Raw genomic sequence first — 17,520 nt, 5'->3', positions numbered from 1 at the left:
TGGACGGCACATTACATTCAACTGTAATGTTTTTGGCTTGATTCGCAACACGCGTGACTATCGTTTGCGTCCTGTACACACACATTTTTTGGCTAAGGACACTCGATGCGACTTGAAACTTGCGCTTTGAGATCCTGAAGTTGGACGGAGACCTGTGTATTCCTGGAATTCCCGAAGGCATTCATCGCACGATATCACGCCTTACCACTGACTGATCGTTCTGTCATCACAAGTAAGTGCTGCTCAAGTGTTTGTATCTGCGACACCCACGTCGATCTCGTCGAGAATGACGCTCGCAAAGCCTTACATAGTCTTCGGGTACGGCTCCCTCATCTTCAAGGTGCGTCTCGTCGCACAAGGCGCCTCGCTCTGCTCACGGTAACTTGCAGCCTCCGCCGCACACCGTCGCTCAAAGTAGGCACGCGCATTCTAGCAGCGACGTTGAAGGGCTCACTTTCCTTCTGACTGGAACAGCGCCGGGGTACCTGAAAGGCTATGTGCGTCGCTTTGCCCAGAAGTCGCATGATCATCGCGGGACGCCCGAGGTAAGAGCATCTGTTGTGTGTCGTGTGCACTGTGCGCAATGGCTTCCGCGATACCCACAACGATCCCTCTTCGCCATCCTCCGACAGAATCCTGGGAGAGCCGTGACGCTCGTCCATCAAGCAGACTGGGAAGCGTTCTCTGGGTCGGTACGCCATCTCTGCGCCTACTATCCCTGCATGACCGAGCATTCCGCTCATAACTCTGGGCCGATGACAAGGATCCCTTTCCTCATGAGGATGTCGTGTGGGGTATGCTTCCTGATTTTTCGTATTCCTCCCAATCTGTACGACCCACTGAACTAGGGCACTGTTACAGGTATCGCATATACCGTAGATCCTGCACACGCAGCAGAAGTTAGAGACTACCTCGGTGAGTTATAAGTCGTGTCTCCACTGCCCGAGAAAAAGCATCGACTCGACCTGTCAAAGACTATCGCGAAAAGGTATGTACCGTTCATTTCGAGTCCCGTCTTTGATTTGCGACGGGTGTGTTCATCAGGATGGTTACACGCTGGAAGAAGTGGACCTGTACGGAATAGAGAACGGCCAGGAGAAAGTGATCATACCCAATGCCGTCGTACGTTCTTTCTGATCCAAAGTCAATGTCAACATGCAATCATTCATCCATCGTTGGTCCTGATTCCAGTGCTACGTCGGCCGGAATGACAACCCCTCGTTCAGTACGTACATCCGCACCGCCCCTGATGAATGCTCATAGCTGCGACCCTCGTAGTCGGCTCGGAATCGCTGGATCAGCTGGCTGAGATCATTTGGCGCTCTGTTGGTCCCTCTGGGCGGAACAAGGTGACATCTTTGCGTGGCGGTGTTCTGCGTGTCCTGACGCGCCAAACGCAGGATTACCTCTACGAACTCGCCAAAGCGGTGCACAAGCTCTCGCCAGAGTCGCACGACTCTCATCTTTACGCGCTTGAGGTATGCCATAAATGGTCCCACCGTCTTCTCTGCCGCTCACCATCATTTGTATCATTTGGCTAAATGATTGCTTGTAGACACGGGTGCGAGAGCTAGACAAGGCGCGCGACCGAGACAATGAATAATTGTGATAGACGACGAATAAACAAGATAGTGTGCATGCGCGATGACAACTACGAGAAGAAGCGGAATAGAGATGTATTTGCTGATACGAATGCGGATGTTTTGTGAATGTTGAAAATTGACGCGTTGACGCTCGGAAAGGATTTGAGAGTTGTTATGGTTTTGGAGATTGGCTGAGCACCGCCGTGCCGTACTGCAGACGAGACGCGACGCTCGAGACGCCGTTCTGCTCCGACGGTGGACTCTGCGCTATCAGCGGCGTGCGCTCGCCGATACTTGTGTTTGCGGAATCGACGCGGCGTTCGCGCTCGACAATTCTAAGAGACCGTCAGGATCGCTGCCTGCGTGCGGTGAATGGAGCGGAGAGATGTACTGACCCTCGCATGATGGTGGCGTTTGTCATGCGCTTTGCGCGCTGTTTATTTTGGTTGTCTTCGTACCGATCTGTCTCGTCGACGATCTCCTCTGATATGATTTCCTCAATGATGTCTGAGCGACGGGATAAATGTCAGTGTAATCCTTGGACCTTCGACGGCAGTCGCTATTACCTTCGAGTGTGATCACTCCTATTGCGCCTCCGGCCATTCCTGGGGTTGTGCTGATGAGAAGTAGATGCGCGCGTCCCGTTTGGCTGGAGCAAGCAGGCTATTGATGAGCGTGCGCACCTTCGACGGACTGTCGTGAAACTCACAAGTAATCCAGAGCTTGGAAACAATTAATGGAAGGTTTGGCTTCAGGTAGAATCCCAAGTTGGAATTTGGAAACGGGCCAGCATTGCGCTGGATCATACGACAACAGCTGAAACGGCCGAGAAGTTGAATTGCTGTATATGGGAAACAATGCAATGTGTTTGATCCGTACCTTCTTGACGAGCAGGAGACCGATGAACGAGAAGGGGTTGCCGGGCTCATGCACAGGGAATCGGGAGTATCCACTGGTCAGGCTTCAATCCCAGAACAAAAGATCTTAGAGGGTCCGCCAAGATGAAAGCGCATTGTTACACACATATGCTCCACGGTCTTGCTATCCATGATGGCGTCAGAAGCAAGTGTAAGAACATCCTGTAATATGGTCGGTTTTGAACATCAGAAGAGTAAACACGTGAGGCCTTGCCTTCATGGGAGTCATGATCGTCTCCACATTCTTGGTGTTCAGCTCAAGTACGCCGTTGAGAATGCTGATCTCATCATCCCGCAGTGGCTCTTCCCCACTGCGGTGGAATTGGAGGAAGGACTTCAGCTCTGCCTTCTTGTAGGTGGAAATTTCGTTGTGGCCGAGTACGTAATCGAGAAGCTTAGCTATAGGCCAGGCGATGGGAGCTGAGAACAAAGTGTGAATATCAAGCTTGAATATGCGTTAAATGACGAACCAAATAAGTACATGAATGTGAGGACGATAGGAGCGCAAGCTGCCCCAATGGAGAGACCGTAACGCACGCTGACGGCTTGTGGGATCACTCTTACGGACCATCAACTTCAGTCTTGACAGCGTCGAACGACATTCACTCACTCTCTGAGAATAAGAATGATATTGCATAAGATTATATATGCATGGAGAAAGAGATGCAACGTACCCGAAAATAACTAATCAAATCGTACGGTCAATCGCGTTCACTCGAGCGTCAGTCCAAAGCCATATGCACGCACCAATCATGAACGTAGAAATAGCAACGGCAGCGATGCCACCACCGATCTAAATCTGAATGAAGCTTAAGTAATGGTCATAAGACGGTGGACTTACAGCTTTGTCGAGAAAGATGGGCAAACTTTCGTTCACGATCTAAAAATACAATTCAAACGTTGTAGTATTCCCGAGGCTGAGAAAGACGAACCACATTGGCCAATAGAAGAACCTTAAAGAAGAGTTGTTGGCTCATGCAAAGAAAAACAGTTTTTGACTCACAACCAAAACCCAGTGGCGACCCTTGCCCAAGAGTTTCAACACTGAATGATGAACATTGGACTCGTATGCCTGACAATGTGATAATCGAACATCGGCGCTCACCTTTCTGAGCATTAGCTTTCTCCTTCATATCTTCTGATGAGGTTGCGAGAACGCGTAAATGGAGTTCATCCAGTCCCATGAGCCCCAACGTCAACCTAAGCGCGTCGCGCGCATAGGGGTCAGCGCGTCGCTCTGTTCGATGGGATTACACGCAGCAGCACGTGTCCTGAGTGGTGAAGCACAAAGACTCACCCGGCGAAGACGCCACCAGACAGGACCAGGACGATACTGATTGCAAGTTTCCACCAGAACTGAGTCGACCCAACTGGCTCTGGGTCTTCCGCGATGGGTTCCGCAAAGGCCGCATTTAGAAAAGGGAAGGCATTGACAGAGGAAATCAAGGAGAATATTGCAGCGGAGAGGATCATGAAGAGGTGGACGAGCGTATGATGGCGTTAAGTACAGATGGAAGTTGAATGGATGGCGGTGACGCGTGAAGGAGAACCTTTAGTGGCACGTCGCGCTGGGCGCCAAGCACTCGGGCAGCCTCGGGTGCCCATATTCACAAAACGCACCAAACTAGTTGTTAACGCAACTGTTTTTCGCTGTAATATGTCGAGGCCATGGGATACAGAGAATGATTTGAGAGATACGCGCGCACATAATTTGTCCATCTTTTCACGAATTATCTGGAGATGGATCGAGATCACGTGCAGGGAGAGCTGCATTTGGTTTTCATTGCGTCTCATTGGTCCCCATCCAGTCCATATGCAGACTCTGACGCGCTCATTTGTTTTCCTTCCACGACGCTCCAGGGCCAGCATCCGCACGATTTACTTACGCTCTGGCTACGTTTCCACCAACTTGAACCGGAGAATGCTTCAAGATAACTCCAAGACGAGACCCGCATCAGCAGTCGAGGATCTCGCTCAGCCTCTTGCAGAGAAAAGGCCTCGATTAGAAGTTCCAAACGAAACGGTAGAAGACGGCGTACCAGGGACCATTCCTGCCGCGGACGAGTCCGCTGGCATATCTGAAAACCCTTCCGAGAGGGCAAAAGCAAAGCCATCGCGTCAGCAGAAGAGGCGGAAAGAGAAACTGCCTGTACCGGGCACTTCAGAGGACGTCATATTCAATGAGGTGGTTGCGCTACTCGGGAAGAGTGTTGTGGATGAAGCGTTCGAAAAGGGAACGGAGCGGAATTCACCGTTTGAATTTCGAGAGATAGTAGAGTTGACGGTGTCGAGCATCTCTCCCAGTGGTATGTCGTTGTCTTGTTTGACGTTCGTTCAAATCCTGTGGGGCGCAGCCTCGCTTCTATTGGGTCTTCGCTCGTCTGATGTAACGAATTACGCACAAACGTGGAGTGAGAGACATAGTCTTTCGCGTTCAGACGATGCTCAATTGGTGTCCTAGTACATGATACACTTTTCTTTCAGAACAGCCGTCTCAGTCTGCTCATAAAGACTATCAATCTGTGAAATCCGTTGGCTTATGCCTTTTCTTTGAAACCAGGTGAAGGGCTTGCTTTAGCGCCTGCATCTAGAGGCCCCTGGGTGGTCGTTGTTCCATTTGCTCTACCAGGCGAGGTCATTCAAGCACGCGTCTATCGCACTCTCAGGATGTACTCGCATGCAGATCTTGTCAGCGTCGAAACGCCAAACCCCGAGTTCCGTGACATGAGTCTAGTCAAATGCAAACATTTCGGCACTTGCGCAGGATGCCAATATCAAGTACGTGGAGCGCATCTGAATTTTTCATAAATGAACAATTCTCATTCAATATTGTGCAGATGATTCCTTATGATAAACAACTCGATCTCAAGCGTGACGTAGTTGTGAAAGCATACGAGAACTACTCCGGTCCGTCTCGATATGTCCATCGGTTGACTCGCTGAAAAGGCCTAACTCTCCCGGCTGCCTTAGACCTGCCTGAATCCTCGATACCACCAATTCAATCCACCGTAGCATCACCTCTGCAGTACGGGTACCGTACCAAAATCACCCCTCATTTCGATGCGCCTCCCAAGAAACCTAAAAAGTCTGGCCTGACGGAGGAGATTTCAGCCACAGAGAAGCCTGATTGGTTGAACATCGGATTCAATCAAATAGGTAAACGGAAAGTGTTAGACATTGAGGTGCGTCCACCCTTAAGCATTGCGCCTGGATTCTTTTTCCTGATACATACACGATGCTTCTCAGGAATGCCCGATTGCTACTCCAGTCATCAACGCGGCACTTGGACCTCTACGGAAAGGGATCATAAAGTGAGCTGTTCATTCCCTCTTTCGAAAATCAAATCTGAATTTTTTTCTACAGAAATATATATGAGTATAAAAGAGGAGTCTCACTTTTACTCCGAGATTCTCTCAAAAGACCTGGTGGGAAGTTAGGGGACTCCCGGAAGGCCTCTCCAAGAAGGTCGCCCTCACCCTCAAATTCAACCGATCATGACCTGGAAGCAGTGTCGTCCGCGTTGGAGAAGCATGTCTGCGTCACGGATCACAGGCACATCGTACGGGAACGCGTTGGAGACAAGCTATTCGACTACCAGGCCGGCTCATTTTTCCAGAATAATAATTCCGTCCTCGTGCCACTAACGGAGTTCGTCCGCGACGCCGTCTTCCCCTCTTCTTCCTCAAGCCCCTCATCCGAACGGCCGACTCATCTCGTCGATGCTTACTGTGGCGCTGGATTGTTTGCTATCACTCTCGCCCCCCACTTCCAGAAGGTAGCAGGCATTGAGCTCTCGGCTGACTCGATTCGCTTTGCGACGCAAAACGCCGAGCTGAACAGGCTTCAAAAGGGACTATGTAGCTTCCGCGCTGGTGACGCCGCGAACATCTTCAGCGTCGTGTCAGATTTTCCGCCCGAAAAGACAGTTGTGATCATCGACCCTCCTCGCAAGGGATGCGACGACAACTTCATTGACCAGCTTTTGACGTTGAGGCCGAGGACGGTGGTATATGTGAGCTGTAATGTCCACACCCAGGCGAAAGATGTGGGGCGAATACTGAGGTTATCGGAGGAAGGAACTAGAGGGAAATATGTTATAGAGAGTCTCAGAGGATTTGACCTATTCCCGCAAACTTCCCATGTGGAATCCGTAGCGGTGCTCAGGTTGTCTTCCATGATTCATTAGGCTGTACAGTACACATCTCTCGGAGAAATAACTTACGGTCTTCTCTTGACCGCTGACGTATCTGAGTCAAAGCTCCGATGACAGTGATCCGTAGCGAAGACTACTGTCAATACACAAGCGTTCTTGTGATTATCTCAAAGTTCTCTGCCCTCTCTGTTCAGCTGTGGTCGAACCAAGCGATATTTTGATAACCCAGGCGTAAGCGCCGGAGGTGTCCGGAGTCCTGGCTGGGAGCTGGAAATTCGTGACCTGGAACCAGCAGGAACCAGCTTGGAAATCGTACACTAAGCTCTACTAAGACCACGCATGATTCGCACCTCGGGCGTATCGCGATTCGCCATGGTGCATTTCTCGATATCAACGGTGAGTCTGCCAGTGTTTGACGATACTGCGTATGTTTCGTATTCATTCACTGATGTGAACTGATCAGATGCACTGTGTATCCTGTAGGCTGTAAAATCATGAACTTTTGACAAATACCATAGGTCTTTCCGGAGGCGAGAGCCAGAGAAGCATGAGTATTCTAGGACCTCGTTTGAGATGCGCTGTACTTCCTGGTTCAGAATCGTAACAATGAGGTCCTAGGGTCCGCCAGGCCCCTCAGGATCTTTCGATGGGTTACGCGAAGGCTTCTGTTGATGTGATTCAATGCTCCGTCTCCGACATTATTCCCGCATCGTCGTCTTTTCGCAGTCCAGGCTCCGTACATCATCCATCGATAGCTTGGTATGCTCGTAGAGGGTCGTCAACAGTCCAAGATGGCTGCAGGCGAAAGGCTCACCCCTTTTTGGCTCTTTTGCTATGTAATTTGGTGCGTCTGGAATCATCATTCGTATTTTTTCTTTCCGCTTGAACACTTGAACACTTACATTAGGAAGTCTTGAGCGCTTGGGCGCTTGAGCGGCCTGTCACGTGTGCTTGAAAGCATCAACATTGTATTGTATGGAGGTACGCGAGACGAAGCAATTATGATGTCTCTATGTCGTTGTACAAGCTCGTGCGCCTCGGTACTCAACGTTAAACCAATGGAGGAGAAGAGGAAGAGACGGCGGTCCGAGCATACAAGGGGCGGTCCGCCTCCTTGCGTGATTCAGCTGTTCCGAATATTAGCCTGGTTGCTATAGTGTACTCAGTGACATGTCTTGAAGGCACATGTCGAGATTGACCGCTGGATGGAAACTCTGAGATCATTTAGGCTTTGCAGCAGGCATGTGTATTCCTGATACTACTTCTCCCGACTAACTGAGCCGGCCCGCTCTCAGACAATCATCAACTACTTCGACTAGCGGCGCAATTCTCTCTGTTATGTTGCTCCTCGGCACATGGCCCTAGAACAATGTCTTCAGGTGATTACGACAAGCGATGTGCTTCCTTATGTCGTGGAATCCATAGGCGGCCCGCATGGGAGAACTCTCGGTAGGAGTATATGTCATTATACGGGCATCTCTTCATCAACGTGCCAAGAGCTTTTGTTTACTTTCCGAGGGTCTACCGAGGGTATGCAGACAGCCACATTAGTAGGGTATAAAAAGCGGCCGGGGGCGACTCTGACATACTCAGGACATCCTCAGACGTTCTATTCAAGTGTTCATCTCAGACAACCAAACATGAAGTGGTTGCTCGCTGTCATCGCCCTTACCGTCTCTGCCTTGGTCAGTTCTGTATTGCTCAGTACCCTCATATGCTAGTACTCATGACAGTATCACAGGCCGCCCCCGCTCTCGAGAAGAGGGCATCTGCCAGTGATGTCGCTACCGTCGGATATGCCGCATCGGCTGGGTTCGTTCAGCTCTTTGGTTTCCTTCTCAAGATGGCTAAGATCTGGTATATAGGACCACTGGAGGCTCTGGTGGCACCACGACCAGAGTCAGCACTCTTGCTGCTCTTACCTCCGCCGTATCCGGTAACGCCAAAAAGATTGTCATCATTGATGGTATGTACGCCTGACGTTTGGCTGCTGAATCGGATTAAAAATATCATCAATCTTAGGGACCATCACCGGTGATACCGTCGTGAAAATTGGTTCCAATACCTCTGTTCTTGGTGCAGCAGGAGCTTGTGCGCAGTTTCTTCTTGTTGACTCTAGAAGCACAGTAAATTTACCGTTCTTCATAGCTCTCGTCGGAGTTGGTCTTCGTGTCCTGTCAGAAAGCAACGGTACGAATTCTCTGACCTTTGTGCCTCTCTTCGATTTCTAATATCGAGTCTTCAGTGATTATCCGCAACATCAAAATCAGCAAGGTTCTTGCATCTGCTGGGGATGCCATTGGTATCCAGGCATCAAGCAACGTTTGGATTGACCACAATGATCTTTCTAGCGACCGCGATCATGACAAAGTAGGCTGATATCTTGTGCGTGTTGATGTCAGTGAACTGATACCACACAACTCCCTTCATAGGACTAGCAAGTATCGTCTATCCGAACAAACTAAAAAAAAAACATCCTGACATTTCCACCTGATATCAGTTATGATGGGCTTCTTGATATCACGCATGGTTGTACTGGGATCACGGCGACTTACAACTACATTCATGACCACTGGAAGGCTTCTCTTATTGGTCATTCCGACTCAAACGGTTCTCAGGATACCGCCATCACGGTCACGTAGGTTTCTTGATTATACGCTTCCGTATCCGAGCTGGCAAGTTGACATCCATCGACACAGCTACGCCCTCAACTACTTCAAGAACTTGAATTCGCGCACGCCCTCCTTCCGTTTCGGACACGGCCACATTTTCAACAACTACTACCAGACCAACAATGATGGTATCAACACCCGCGATGGTGAGCCGATTTCTTTTATATCGTCTGAATAAGCTAACGCCAGTGTTCTTGATATTAGGCGCTGAACTCCTTGTTGAGAACAACGTCTGGACCAGCGACAACAAAAATCCCCTCTACTCCACCGATGAAGGTATGATTGCAAGTGCCTCTGAAACATACACAGTCTAATCTATTGTCTATGACTAGGTTACGCTGTCGCTCGTGGAAATAACTTCGGTGGCCTGTCTAACACTGCTCCGACTGGCACTTTCACTACTGCGCCTTACTCCTACAGCTTGATCAGCGCATCCAGTGTTGCGAGCACGGTCAAGGGGTCGGCTGGTGCTACGCTTTCCTTCTGAAATAGTAGTTAAACGGTCGTACCATAACTTTCTTTCGTTGAATGACTGTCACGAAATGTGTATACATAACAAACATGCATTTGGTTGCTGTGCATGAATTTTGCTGGATGATATGGTGCTGCTGCCCCAAAGTAACACAGGAATCTTCATTAAGGTACACCATGAGTTCATCGGTACTACTATGGTTTACATTAAATTTCCTACTGAGAATTGCTGTAGGAATCGGCGGACCGATATCCCCGCTGATCTTTGTTATCTTATCGTGGCCACTCAGACGATCATTGCCTGACTCGACCACCCGGATTTGGTAGCTCGGATTGGTTTCATCTTGATTCTCGCCTAGCAGTTTCATCCATTTCACCCCGACCCTCTCATTCTTTCGTGCAAAAACTCGCGCACTCTTTTGCTGCCATGACCTTCAAAAGCTCAGAGTTGTTGAACGCGAATGGCCTTCCTTTGCCATCTGGTGACGTCCAAGTGATAAAGAATGGTACACTCCCTACCATTTCTGAACTCGATGTACGTGAGCTTCTGTGGATCTTTGCCGCCTGCGTACGACATAGTTGACGCCATTTGCAGCCATCGAAACTCAGTGTGACTTTGACCACTATTCCCAAGTCTCTGCCACATCCCGACAGCCTGGTATTTGGGCAGGTCAGTAAAGCTAACCCCTGTCCGTGCGCCAAAGTCCACTCAATTATTTAATACAGGAAATGACCGATCATATGCTGCTCATGTCCTACGACCCTTTGACCGGATGGTCGGCACCGGAGATCAAACCATATGGGCCACTGAGCATAGACCCTGCTAGCTCATGCTTTCAGTACTGTCCAAATGTATTTGAGGGTATGAAAGTATGTTATCGTATAATGATATGCAGTCGAGAGTGTAGATTGAATTTGAACTCTAGGCATACATCGGTCCAGATGGGAAGCCACGCTTGTTTAGGCCCGATCTAAACATGGCACGCATGAAAAAATCGAGCGATCGCGTTGCGCTACCTGTGCCTACTCCCATTTTCCCTCCAAAACCCATGATTACTTACATCACTTTCCTTCCCCCAGCCTTTCAATACTGGTGCTCTGCTGACGCTCATCAAGAAGCTCATCTTGGTCGATGCCCGATGGATCCCTAAAGCCAAAGGGTGCAGTCTCTACATTCGTCCAACGATTATCGGCACCCGACCAGCTCTTGGCGTATCCGCTTCAACACACGCTATGCTGTATGTCATCATGTCCCCTACAGGTCCCTACTTCAAAGTCCCAACCGGTATCTCTCTCCTGGCTGTTGGTGACCACGTCCGCGCTTGGCCAGGAGGCACTGGTGGTTACAAGCTCGGCCTCAACTATGCCCCTGGATTCCACCCGCAACGTTTAGCGCTGCAGCAGGGGTATCAGCAAGTGTTGTGGCTACTTCGCGAGACCATCACGGAGGCTGGCGCCATGAATATCTTTGTAGTATTGAAGCGGGATGATGGCGGTAAGCTCTCTGATGACTTGACAATGATATAGAAATTGACTCCGCCATTACAGACCTCGATGTGTTCACACCTCCGTTGGACGGCACTATTCTGCCAGGCGTTACCCGCGCTTCTGTCATCTCGCTGCTCGCAGCGCACCCAACCGAGACGTCCCTTCCCGAGCTCTCGAACAACACGCATCTCCATACTCGCGAGCAACCCATCACCATGCCAGAGATCGCAGCATGGTCCGAATCGGGTCGCCTGTCGGAAATCTTCTGTGTTGGAACCGCTGTTGTGGTCACGGCCGTCTCGCGCATTGGTTGGAAGGGCAAAGACATCGTGTTGCCTGAGTACAGTAAGGCTTTGGGGCCCGTCGCGAGGGCCCTCTGGGAAAGGCTGGTAGATATTCAAGAGGGGCGGATCGAATGGCAAGGCTGGAGTACTCCTTGCTTCTAGGCGTATAAAAAAAGTAAACACAAGACGTCTGATAGACGTGTAAAGTAATACATAATCAAACTACATCTGACATTCGTATGGTACCCGCACAACGTCCATCCAGTGGCTGTTGAACGAATGATGAGAGCAATGAGCAACCAGCCGCGGTGAGTCTGTGCGCCAAACTACTGGGTCCTGGTCCGTGCGCACGCCCTATCATACAAAACCAGCCGCCATCCGTTTCAGGGTCTTTATCTCTTGTGCTCGGGCACGTACTGTCGCCAGTGAGGTCTTTACCGAGGCACAGTCTTTTGCTGATTGCAAATTACACATCCGAACACGTCTGTTAGCTTCGGCTTTCAGCAATTTTTGGAAAATCCTCACCAGCTCTTCCGCTTTATCTTATCCTAATGACGGTGACTTGCATCAGAAGGATCAGAAGTATCAGAAGTAGTTAGCACCCTTAGATAGGAATAAATTTGCTTGATTATCAATATAAATACCAGTATGTTCAATTGCTGAGGGTGCTCAAAGAACTTGATTATCTTGTTATCTCTGTGGATGCATTTTTGTTGCTTGGCAGGATTGTGATGGTATTCCAGGATGTCTCACAGCTTTAAAGGAATTGGCAGGATGTAGCACAATGGTATTATTAACATATGAATGGGACAGGAAATGAATGTGTTTGATCTGTTAGTGTAGAGATCTAAACAATACAAGATGCCATAAGGCAAGGCAAGGCATGGCAAGGAAAAATGCAGGTCGTAACAAAGTAAAGAGTGGCAGTTCCACGAAAACCACCTCCGAAACATAAGGAAAGGAACAAAAAAGAAAAGAAAAACATGGTACCAAGAAACCGTCAGAACCTCCGCGCACCCCCGACCAAACCCTCGATCGAATGATGTTCAAGGTCATTCCTGGCCTTCAATATGGACGCGTGCATCTCCTTCATCGCGTTCCCGAGCTTGACCCCGAATCGGCTGAGGATATCCCTCTGCCACGCGTCGTACTTGGCGTTCACGCGCGCCTGCACCTGCTCGTAGTCGATGACGCACACGCCGAACGACTTCTGCGTCTCGGTGGTGTCGAACGTCGAGCGCGCCTTCTTGATCTCCGTCAGGAGCTGCTGCCAGTTCGCGAGCGAGTCCCCAAGCCGGTTGAAGACGTATTCCGCTTCAAGATCCCAGAGGGACTGGAACTGCAGCCACTTGCCGACGTAGTCTTTTAGCTGTTGTACTTTGGTCTCGACCAGTGCAAATGGCCGTTCGACAGTATCGTCGGGGAAGTGGATCAGCTACATGTGTTTGTGAGCCTTATCGACATCCATGAGGAATATATTGCAAAGTACACACCAGAGAGGTATATGTTGTTTCAAATGTGGTGGCCCCTTGCATCTGAAGACCAATCTCGTAACGAGAACTCTGTATCCGTCTCAGTCGACATACGATGCCTAGCATGATGGTCAGATTTGTGTTTAGGAAGGACAGAGTTAACGGCGGACCTAGCCAGTCATGCAACTGGTTGACCCAGGTCTGACGAGCATATTCTATTGGCGGATCAAGGAAGATGACCTGGTTCTGTATCCGAATTTCATGCACGATCGGCTTCAACGTCATGCTGCCCTCCAGGAACTGGAAACCTTTTGATATGGCATTATCGACGGCGATTTCAAAAGAACACACCTTCTCATTATGCCTCTTGTCCCCATGACGTTTATTCGTAGTCAAGATTGTATCTCGACGCATCTCCCCGTCATCTGTCTTGTCAAACTCTTGACACCAGACCTGGATGATATGCGTCAAGCGCTGCAAGAGGATCTCTTCGATTTTCTTGTCCAGTTCGGCTACCCATTGGTCCAGGTTGGCGTACCCTTCCAGATTGAGTTTGTCGGTCTATTGTTTGTGTCTGGAGATTAATGGGAATACTCGCTGTGAGATTTGCATGCAGACGTACTGCTGCTTGGATCCGACTGAGGAGCTCGCTGAATGCCTCAGTCGTATAGGAGCATGTGGAGAGGTCTTCGACGGCGCGGAGGATATCCTTGTAGAGATCGATGACGTTGTTCGTCTTATCCTTCATAGAGATTGAGCGCATATATCAACAGCACGACAGACGAGGATCTGCAACTTGCCTGCAGAACGGACACGACGCTCGCGAACTCTCTGACAAATTGGATGTGGCGGTTATCGCGACCGTCGCCACTAGAGACATAGCGAGCAGCATCATATTGGCTCACGAAGTGGTCCCACTTGATATTCATGCCTTTCCCGTAACCGTCAAGTCTATTCGCGTCTCCGCTGTCAACAGTTGAAACTCACCTCGAGTGATCATCCGCTGCGCCTCGTTCCGATACTCCGCGACCAGCCACTCGATGCCCTTGTTATTCTCCACTAGGTCCAGCGTCTGCCCGTATGTCCGCACGGTCTCCATCAAACTGACCGCGTGCGGGTACACCCGCTTCGCATCCTTGGCCATATTGGTGGTCGCATGTGGGACCTGGAAGTTCAGCCAGAGGAGGTTGCGGACCTCTTTGAAAAGCGTGATGATCTGCGGATCGAAGTTCACCGCAAGCTGAAAGCCACCCCCGCGCAGGCGCACGATCTCGAACAGCCGGCCGTTAACCCCCATATCGCGCCGGTTGATGTCGTGCAGCCATGCGTCGTAGACTGGCCGCGTATCGAGCTTCTTGCGGAACGCAGAGCTCTCGGACTGCAGCTTCTGGCCCTCTGCGTAGAGCTCCCACCCCTTGCCAAGAACGTCCTCGACACGCTTCATGTAGGTCAGCAGCTGGCGCTCGATCTGCCGTGCCCAGATGATGGCTCCTGCGATCGGAGGCAGATCCCGCATCTGTGACATGTGGTATGCTTCGGAGAACCGGTATTGCGTTTTGAACTAAACTAATGTCAGGGCAGTCCGATGCAGCTAATACGGGCGAAACACACCTTGTCGTGCAGACGTTTGATATCCTCCTTCACGGAATCGATCAGCTGTGTCTGATACTCTTGAATAGCACCGCGAATCTGGCCATGACGGCATTAGCTTGACCATACAGGGCGACTGGAAGGAAAGCGATCCGAGCCACACCTTTGGCCGCACGAACAACGCGTTGAACTTGGAAAACACACGGAACATCTCGTTGGCATTCCGCGCCGTTCCGAGGCGGTCGCGCAGACGAGAGATGATCTGGTTCTCAACACGAGCGACGCGCTCGTTGTACGCGTTCTCCGCGGTCACCCATATCTCCGTACCCTCTGTGTCATGTGGCATACACCGTGAGGGAAGATCTGGAATCAAGAAAATGTGCCTCACCAGTAGACACATCGAGGACGTCGATGCGCTTCATCACCTCATACGCCTCTTTTACCTCCTCTTCCATGTCCATCCCTCCAACCTCCATCCCCACACCACCTAGGCCCTTCGTAGGACCGGTCATGACCGCGAGCTGCTCATGCTGTTTCCGCCAGTCTCGAAGGTAGCGCGTGCGCTCTTGTAGCTTCGCGTGCGCGGGAACGACCTTGATAGGAATGAACTTCTCCGACCGCCTACGCGTCACCTCGCGCGCGACGTTTGTGAACTCCTTGATGAGGTCATCCCAAGTGCGGAAGATGTTCATTGTCTGAAGGAGCAAGCGCTCAAAGGTCTCGTACGGAGTGTAGAGCAGGCGGTGCGACGTGAGGATACGAAGCAGCTGATCGTTAAAGTCACGCGAGATAGCTTCAACGAGGGGCAGTGCACGGCGGATCGGGTACGGAGACAGCTTGAGCTTGCGGTTGATGTGACCGAAGATGAGCACGAGCGCCTCCTGGATCTTGTCAAGGTCCGGCGCGGACAGCAGCTCATTGAGCGGGAAATCTTTCATGAGCTGATTATACTTGTGGACTGATCGACCGGCGGACTCAGCTGGCGGACGGCGGAGACGGCGTCGTGAGACGGGCAAGAACACGCACCATTGTCCGTGGCATCCTTCAGACCGGTATCGGCGATGAAACTGACAGTAGCATGAAAACGCTTCGCATTGCGGAGGCAGTCCATGACCATGTTGACCTCCTCGCTCCGGAGCTGGGCCTCGATGCCCTCGAGCGCGCGCTCAAGACTGAGCCAGAAGTTAATCTCTTGGGAGGCCGTGCCGGAAGCGACGTCGCGATTGAGCTTGGTGACGGCTTGAATGGACTTGATCCAGGTGTTGACGTGCGCGTGCAGCGTGTTGAGGAAACTGCTGTCGTTGAGGAGTTTCGGCGGGATGTGCGAGATATTCGGCCGGTTGCCCGAGGCTTGTGCCTAGCACGATGTACGATCAGCACGTTTCCTGACCGGAAACTTCAAGGAAAGGACTTGCCTGCTCGACAGCTTTCTGTATGACAGGATGAATGATCAAGTGAGTTTCCGGGATTTCGACGTTCTGTTGCAAGTGTAGCAGAGAGAGCTCCAGCTCAGCAAATTTCTTCTTCGTCATTGGGATACCTGTAAGCATAGTACTTCAATAAATGAATCATCACAGACTGTAGCTGGCGATTTATTCAAGTAGATGGTCTCATGCAATATACACGCGATGCAGAGCCTTGACCATAGGCGTAGGCGAGGTCGTGTCATTTTTGACGCGAGAGGGGGGAAGCATCGAATGACGGTTCCAGATACACTACCGGTAACCAAGAACACACAAACCACTCACCCAATTTGCTGTCTCCTTCTTTACCTCCGCCCCGTGCGCCTACAAACGCATCGAACCAAGGTTTTACACCATTGCTCACGACGGCATGGAGACTCTCGTATGGTGTTTCGTCGCCACCGAACAAGTTGAGGAGGTGGAGCTGGGTGGCGAGAGGGGAGAGAGGATCGAGCGTGGCGGCTCGTTTGATGAGTGCGAGGGTGGTGTTGTTGGAGGGGGTATATGTTAGATGCGAGGTGATATGGTAGGTATACGTCGGAGGCGCGTCGTCTGTGGTGCGCGTGGGTTACGTCTGCGGTCGAGAACCGGGGCGGACTCACCTTCGACCTCGTTTTTCCGCTTTACAACATAGATTACACCGCCGCCTTCCGAGGCGAAGCGGGTGATGCGCTCGTCGAACTCGTCGTCAAAGATGGAATCCAGATCGGCCGGCGATGCTCCGAGGACAGGAGGGAGGAGGGAGAGGAGGTATGTGTGGAAGACGGAGGAGTCGAAGGCGGTCGCAGGCTCGTCATGGGGGATCGCGCCATTGCCATTACCGTTAGTAGTCGTTACGGGTGTGTGTGGGGGGTCCATTCGGAGCACAGAGTGTGCGTGGCCTGGCTACGCTGCGAGAGACGTCGAGCAACGAGCAACGGGTATGGGAGGGTGCGTGCGGGATGAAGGGTAGCGGAACGGCCGGGCAAGGCCTCGCGGTGGCTGAAGATCAAACACTGCCGCCAGTCGTCAGACATGCATTGCAGCGTCGTGCGTAAAACATACGACGAACGGTAAATAGGGACAATCACGAAAGGAACAAGAGTAGTCGTCGTCGTCGTCGTTGTCGTCGTGAGCCGGGTCAAAGCAGCAGTCCCAAAACCTCTGCGTATGTGCCCAATGCCGGTTCCAACTCCGCCATGCACTGTGTGTACTGCAAATGGATTTAGAAAGTGTAAAGAGTTTGATATTTTGAGAATGAGCTGCTTTCATGAGGTCTCAGACATTATATGAGGAGGTCTTCAGTCAAAAGAAATTATTATGGCAGATGATTCGACCCAGGCTCGAACTGAGGACCTTCTGTGTGTTAGACAGATGCGATAACCAACTACGCCATCGAACCATGCCTTATTCTCCATCAAGAAGCTCTTGTCCGTAACCTTTCCGAG

At 50.9% G+C, this 17,520-nt stretch overlaps 6 protein-coding genes across 6 annotated transcripts; 4 read left to right on the top strand and 2 right to left on the bottom strand.

Moving 5' to 3' along the window:
* Window positions 1-286: 286 nt before the first annotated feature.
* HETIRDRAFT_57931 (cation transporter) lies at window positions 287-1,603 on the top strand (the record flags this gene model as incomplete). Its single annotated transcript, XM_009551370.1, has 12 exons — window positions 287-340; window positions 390-414; window positions 475-545; window positions 633-692; window positions 764-794; window positions 862-915; window positions 975-988; window positions 1,045-1,122; window positions 1,192-1,225; window positions 1,279-1,349; window positions 1,401-1,478; window positions 1,556-1,603. 12 exons carry the CDS (start codon window positions 287-289, stop codon window positions 1,601-1,603), a joined length of 618 nt encoding a protein of 205 aa, XP_009549665.1.
* A 152-nt stretch (window positions 1,604-1,755) lies between these two features.
* On the bottom strand, window positions 1,756-3,973 carry HETIRDRAFT_326350 (uncharacterized protein; the record flags this gene model as incomplete). The annotated part of the gene is made up of 14 exons (XM_009552078.1): window positions 1,756-1,918; window positions 1,979-2,090; window positions 2,150-2,232; window positions 2,293-2,399; window positions 2,463-2,544; window positions 2,607-2,662; window positions 2,703-2,920; window positions 2,971-3,059; window positions 3,244-3,293; window positions 3,342-3,380; window positions 3,433-3,453; window positions 3,504-3,544; window positions 3,606-3,700; window positions 3,798-3,973. The coding sequence occupies 14 exons, from the start codon at window positions 3,971-3,973 to the stop codon at window positions 1,756-1,758; spliced, it is 1,332 nt and encodes a 443-aa protein (XP_009550373.1).
* A 438-nt stretch (window positions 3,974-4,411) lies between these two features.
* HETIRDRAFT_68397 (uncharacterized protein) lies at window positions 4,412-6,736 on the top strand. The gene is made up of 7 exons (XM_009551396.1): window positions 4,412-4,806; window positions 5,061-5,278; window positions 5,338-5,407; window positions 5,471-5,682; window positions 5,747-5,811; window positions 5,864-5,925; window positions 6,007-6,736. Exons 1-7 carry the CDS (start codon window positions 4,422-4,424, stop codon window positions 6,684-6,686), a joined length of 1,692 nt encoding a protein of 563 aa, XP_009549691.1. The 5' UTR covers window positions 4,412-4,421; the 3' UTR covers window positions 6,687-6,736.
* Window positions 6,737-8,259: 1,523 nt separating this feature from the next.
* Window positions 8,260-9,905, top strand: HETIRDRAFT_149208 (polysaccharide lyase family 1 protein). Its single transcript, XM_009552077.1, has 11 exons — window positions 8,260-8,338; window positions 8,395-8,465; window positions 8,519-8,619; window positions 8,676-8,744; window positions 8,802-8,843; window positions 8,899-9,023; window positions 9,058-9,062; window positions 9,154-9,291; window positions 9,353-9,471; window positions 9,530-9,601; window positions 9,658-9,905. The coding sequence occupies exons 1-11, from the start codon at window positions 8,294-8,296 to the stop codon at window positions 9,810-9,812; spliced, it is 942 nt and encodes a 313-aa protein (XP_009550372.1). The 5' UTR covers window positions 8,260-8,293; the 3' UTR covers window positions 9,813-9,905.
* A 229-nt stretch (window positions 9,906-10,134) lies between these two features.
* On the top strand, window positions 10,135-11,805 carry HETIRDRAFT_479554 (uncharacterized protein). The gene is made up of 6 exons (XM_009552076.1): window positions 10,135-10,331; window positions 10,392-10,466; window positions 10,523-10,666; window positions 10,723-10,815; window positions 10,877-11,291; window positions 11,345-11,805. The coding sequence occupies exons 1-6, from the start codon at window positions 10,224-10,226 to the stop codon at window positions 11,728-11,730; spliced, it is 1,221 nt and encodes a 406-aa protein (XP_009550371.1). The 5' UTR covers window positions 10,135-10,223; the 3' UTR covers window positions 11,731-11,805.
* A 513-nt stretch (window positions 11,806-12,318) lies between these two features.
* Window positions 12,319-16,951, bottom strand: dhc_n1 (dynein heavy chain protein 1; the record flags this gene model as incomplete). Its single annotated transcript, XM_009552075.1, has 14 exons — window positions 12,319-13,003; window positions 13,062-13,159; window positions 13,211-13,340; window positions 13,392-13,601; window positions 13,663-13,782; window positions 13,841-13,971; window positions 14,028-14,601; window positions 14,652-14,729; window positions 14,794-14,960; window positions 15,019-15,588; window positions 15,657-15,987; window positions 16,046-16,170; window positions 16,379-16,645; window positions 16,696-16,951. 14 exons carry the CDS (start codon window positions 16,949-16,951, stop codon window positions 12,569-12,571), a joined length of 3,492 nt encoding a protein of 1,163 aa, XP_009550370.1. The 3' UTR covers window positions 12,319-12,568.
* Window positions 16,952-17,520: the final 569 nt, after the last annotated feature.

This window comes from Heterobasidion irregulare (assembly GCF_000320585.1).
Source record: "Heterobasidion irregulare TC 32-1 unplaced genomic scaffold scaffold_09, whole genome shotgun sequence".
Classification (NCBI taxonomy): Eukaryota; Fungi; Basidiomycota; class Agaricomycetes; order Russulales; family Bondarzewiaceae; genus Heterobasidion; species Heterobasidion irregulare.
Note: the sequence above shows the minus strand (reverse complement) of the source record. Positions and strands in the feature narration are given on the sequence as shown.

What these genes read in the sequence shown, in the direction of transcription:
- HETIRDRAFT_68397 (XM_009551396.1), top strand. Translation starts at nt 4,422, where the DNA reads ATGCTTCAAGATAACTCCAAGACGAGACCCGCATCAGCAGTCGAGGAT. An exon ending in GGAAAGTGTTAGACATTGAG is followed by an intron (nt 5,683 to 5,746) that starts GTGCGTCCACCC and finishes GATGCTTCTCAG; the next exon opens with GAATGCCCGATTGCTACTCC. An exon ending in AGATTCTCTCAAAAGACCTG is followed by an intron (nt 5,926 to 6,006) that starts GTGGGAAGTTAG and finishes ATGACCTGGAAG; the next exon opens with CAGTGTCGTCCGCGTTGGAG.
- HETIRDRAFT_149208 (XM_009552077.1), top strand. Translation starts at nt 8,294, where the DNA reads ATGAAGTGGTTGCTCGCTGTCATCGCCCTTACCGTCTCTGCCTTG. An exon ending in CCCTTACCGTCTCTGCCTTG is followed by an intron (nt 8,339 to 8,394) that starts GTCAGTTCTGTA and finishes ACAGTATCACAG; the next exon opens with GCCGCCCCCGCTCTCGAGAA. An exon ending in TCTTGGTGCAGCAGGAGCTT is followed by an intron (nt 8,745 to 8,801) that starts GTGCGCAGTTTC and finishes CGTTCTTCATAG; the next exon opens with CTCTCGTCGGAGTTGGTCTT.
- HETIRDRAFT_479554 (XM_009552076.1), top strand. Translation starts at nt 10,224, where the DNA reads ATGACCTTCAAAAGCTCAGAGTTGTTGAACGCGAATGGCCTTCCTTTG. An exon ending in ACAGCCTGGTATTTGGGCAG is followed by an intron (nt 10,467 to 10,522) that starts GTCAGTAAAGCT and finishes TATTTAATACAG; the next exon opens with GAAATGACCGATCATATGCT. An exon ending in ATTGAAGCGGGATGATGGCG is followed by an intron (nt 11,292 to 11,344) that starts GTAAGCTCTCTG and finishes CCGCCATTACAG; the next exon opens with ACCTCGATGTGTTCACACCT.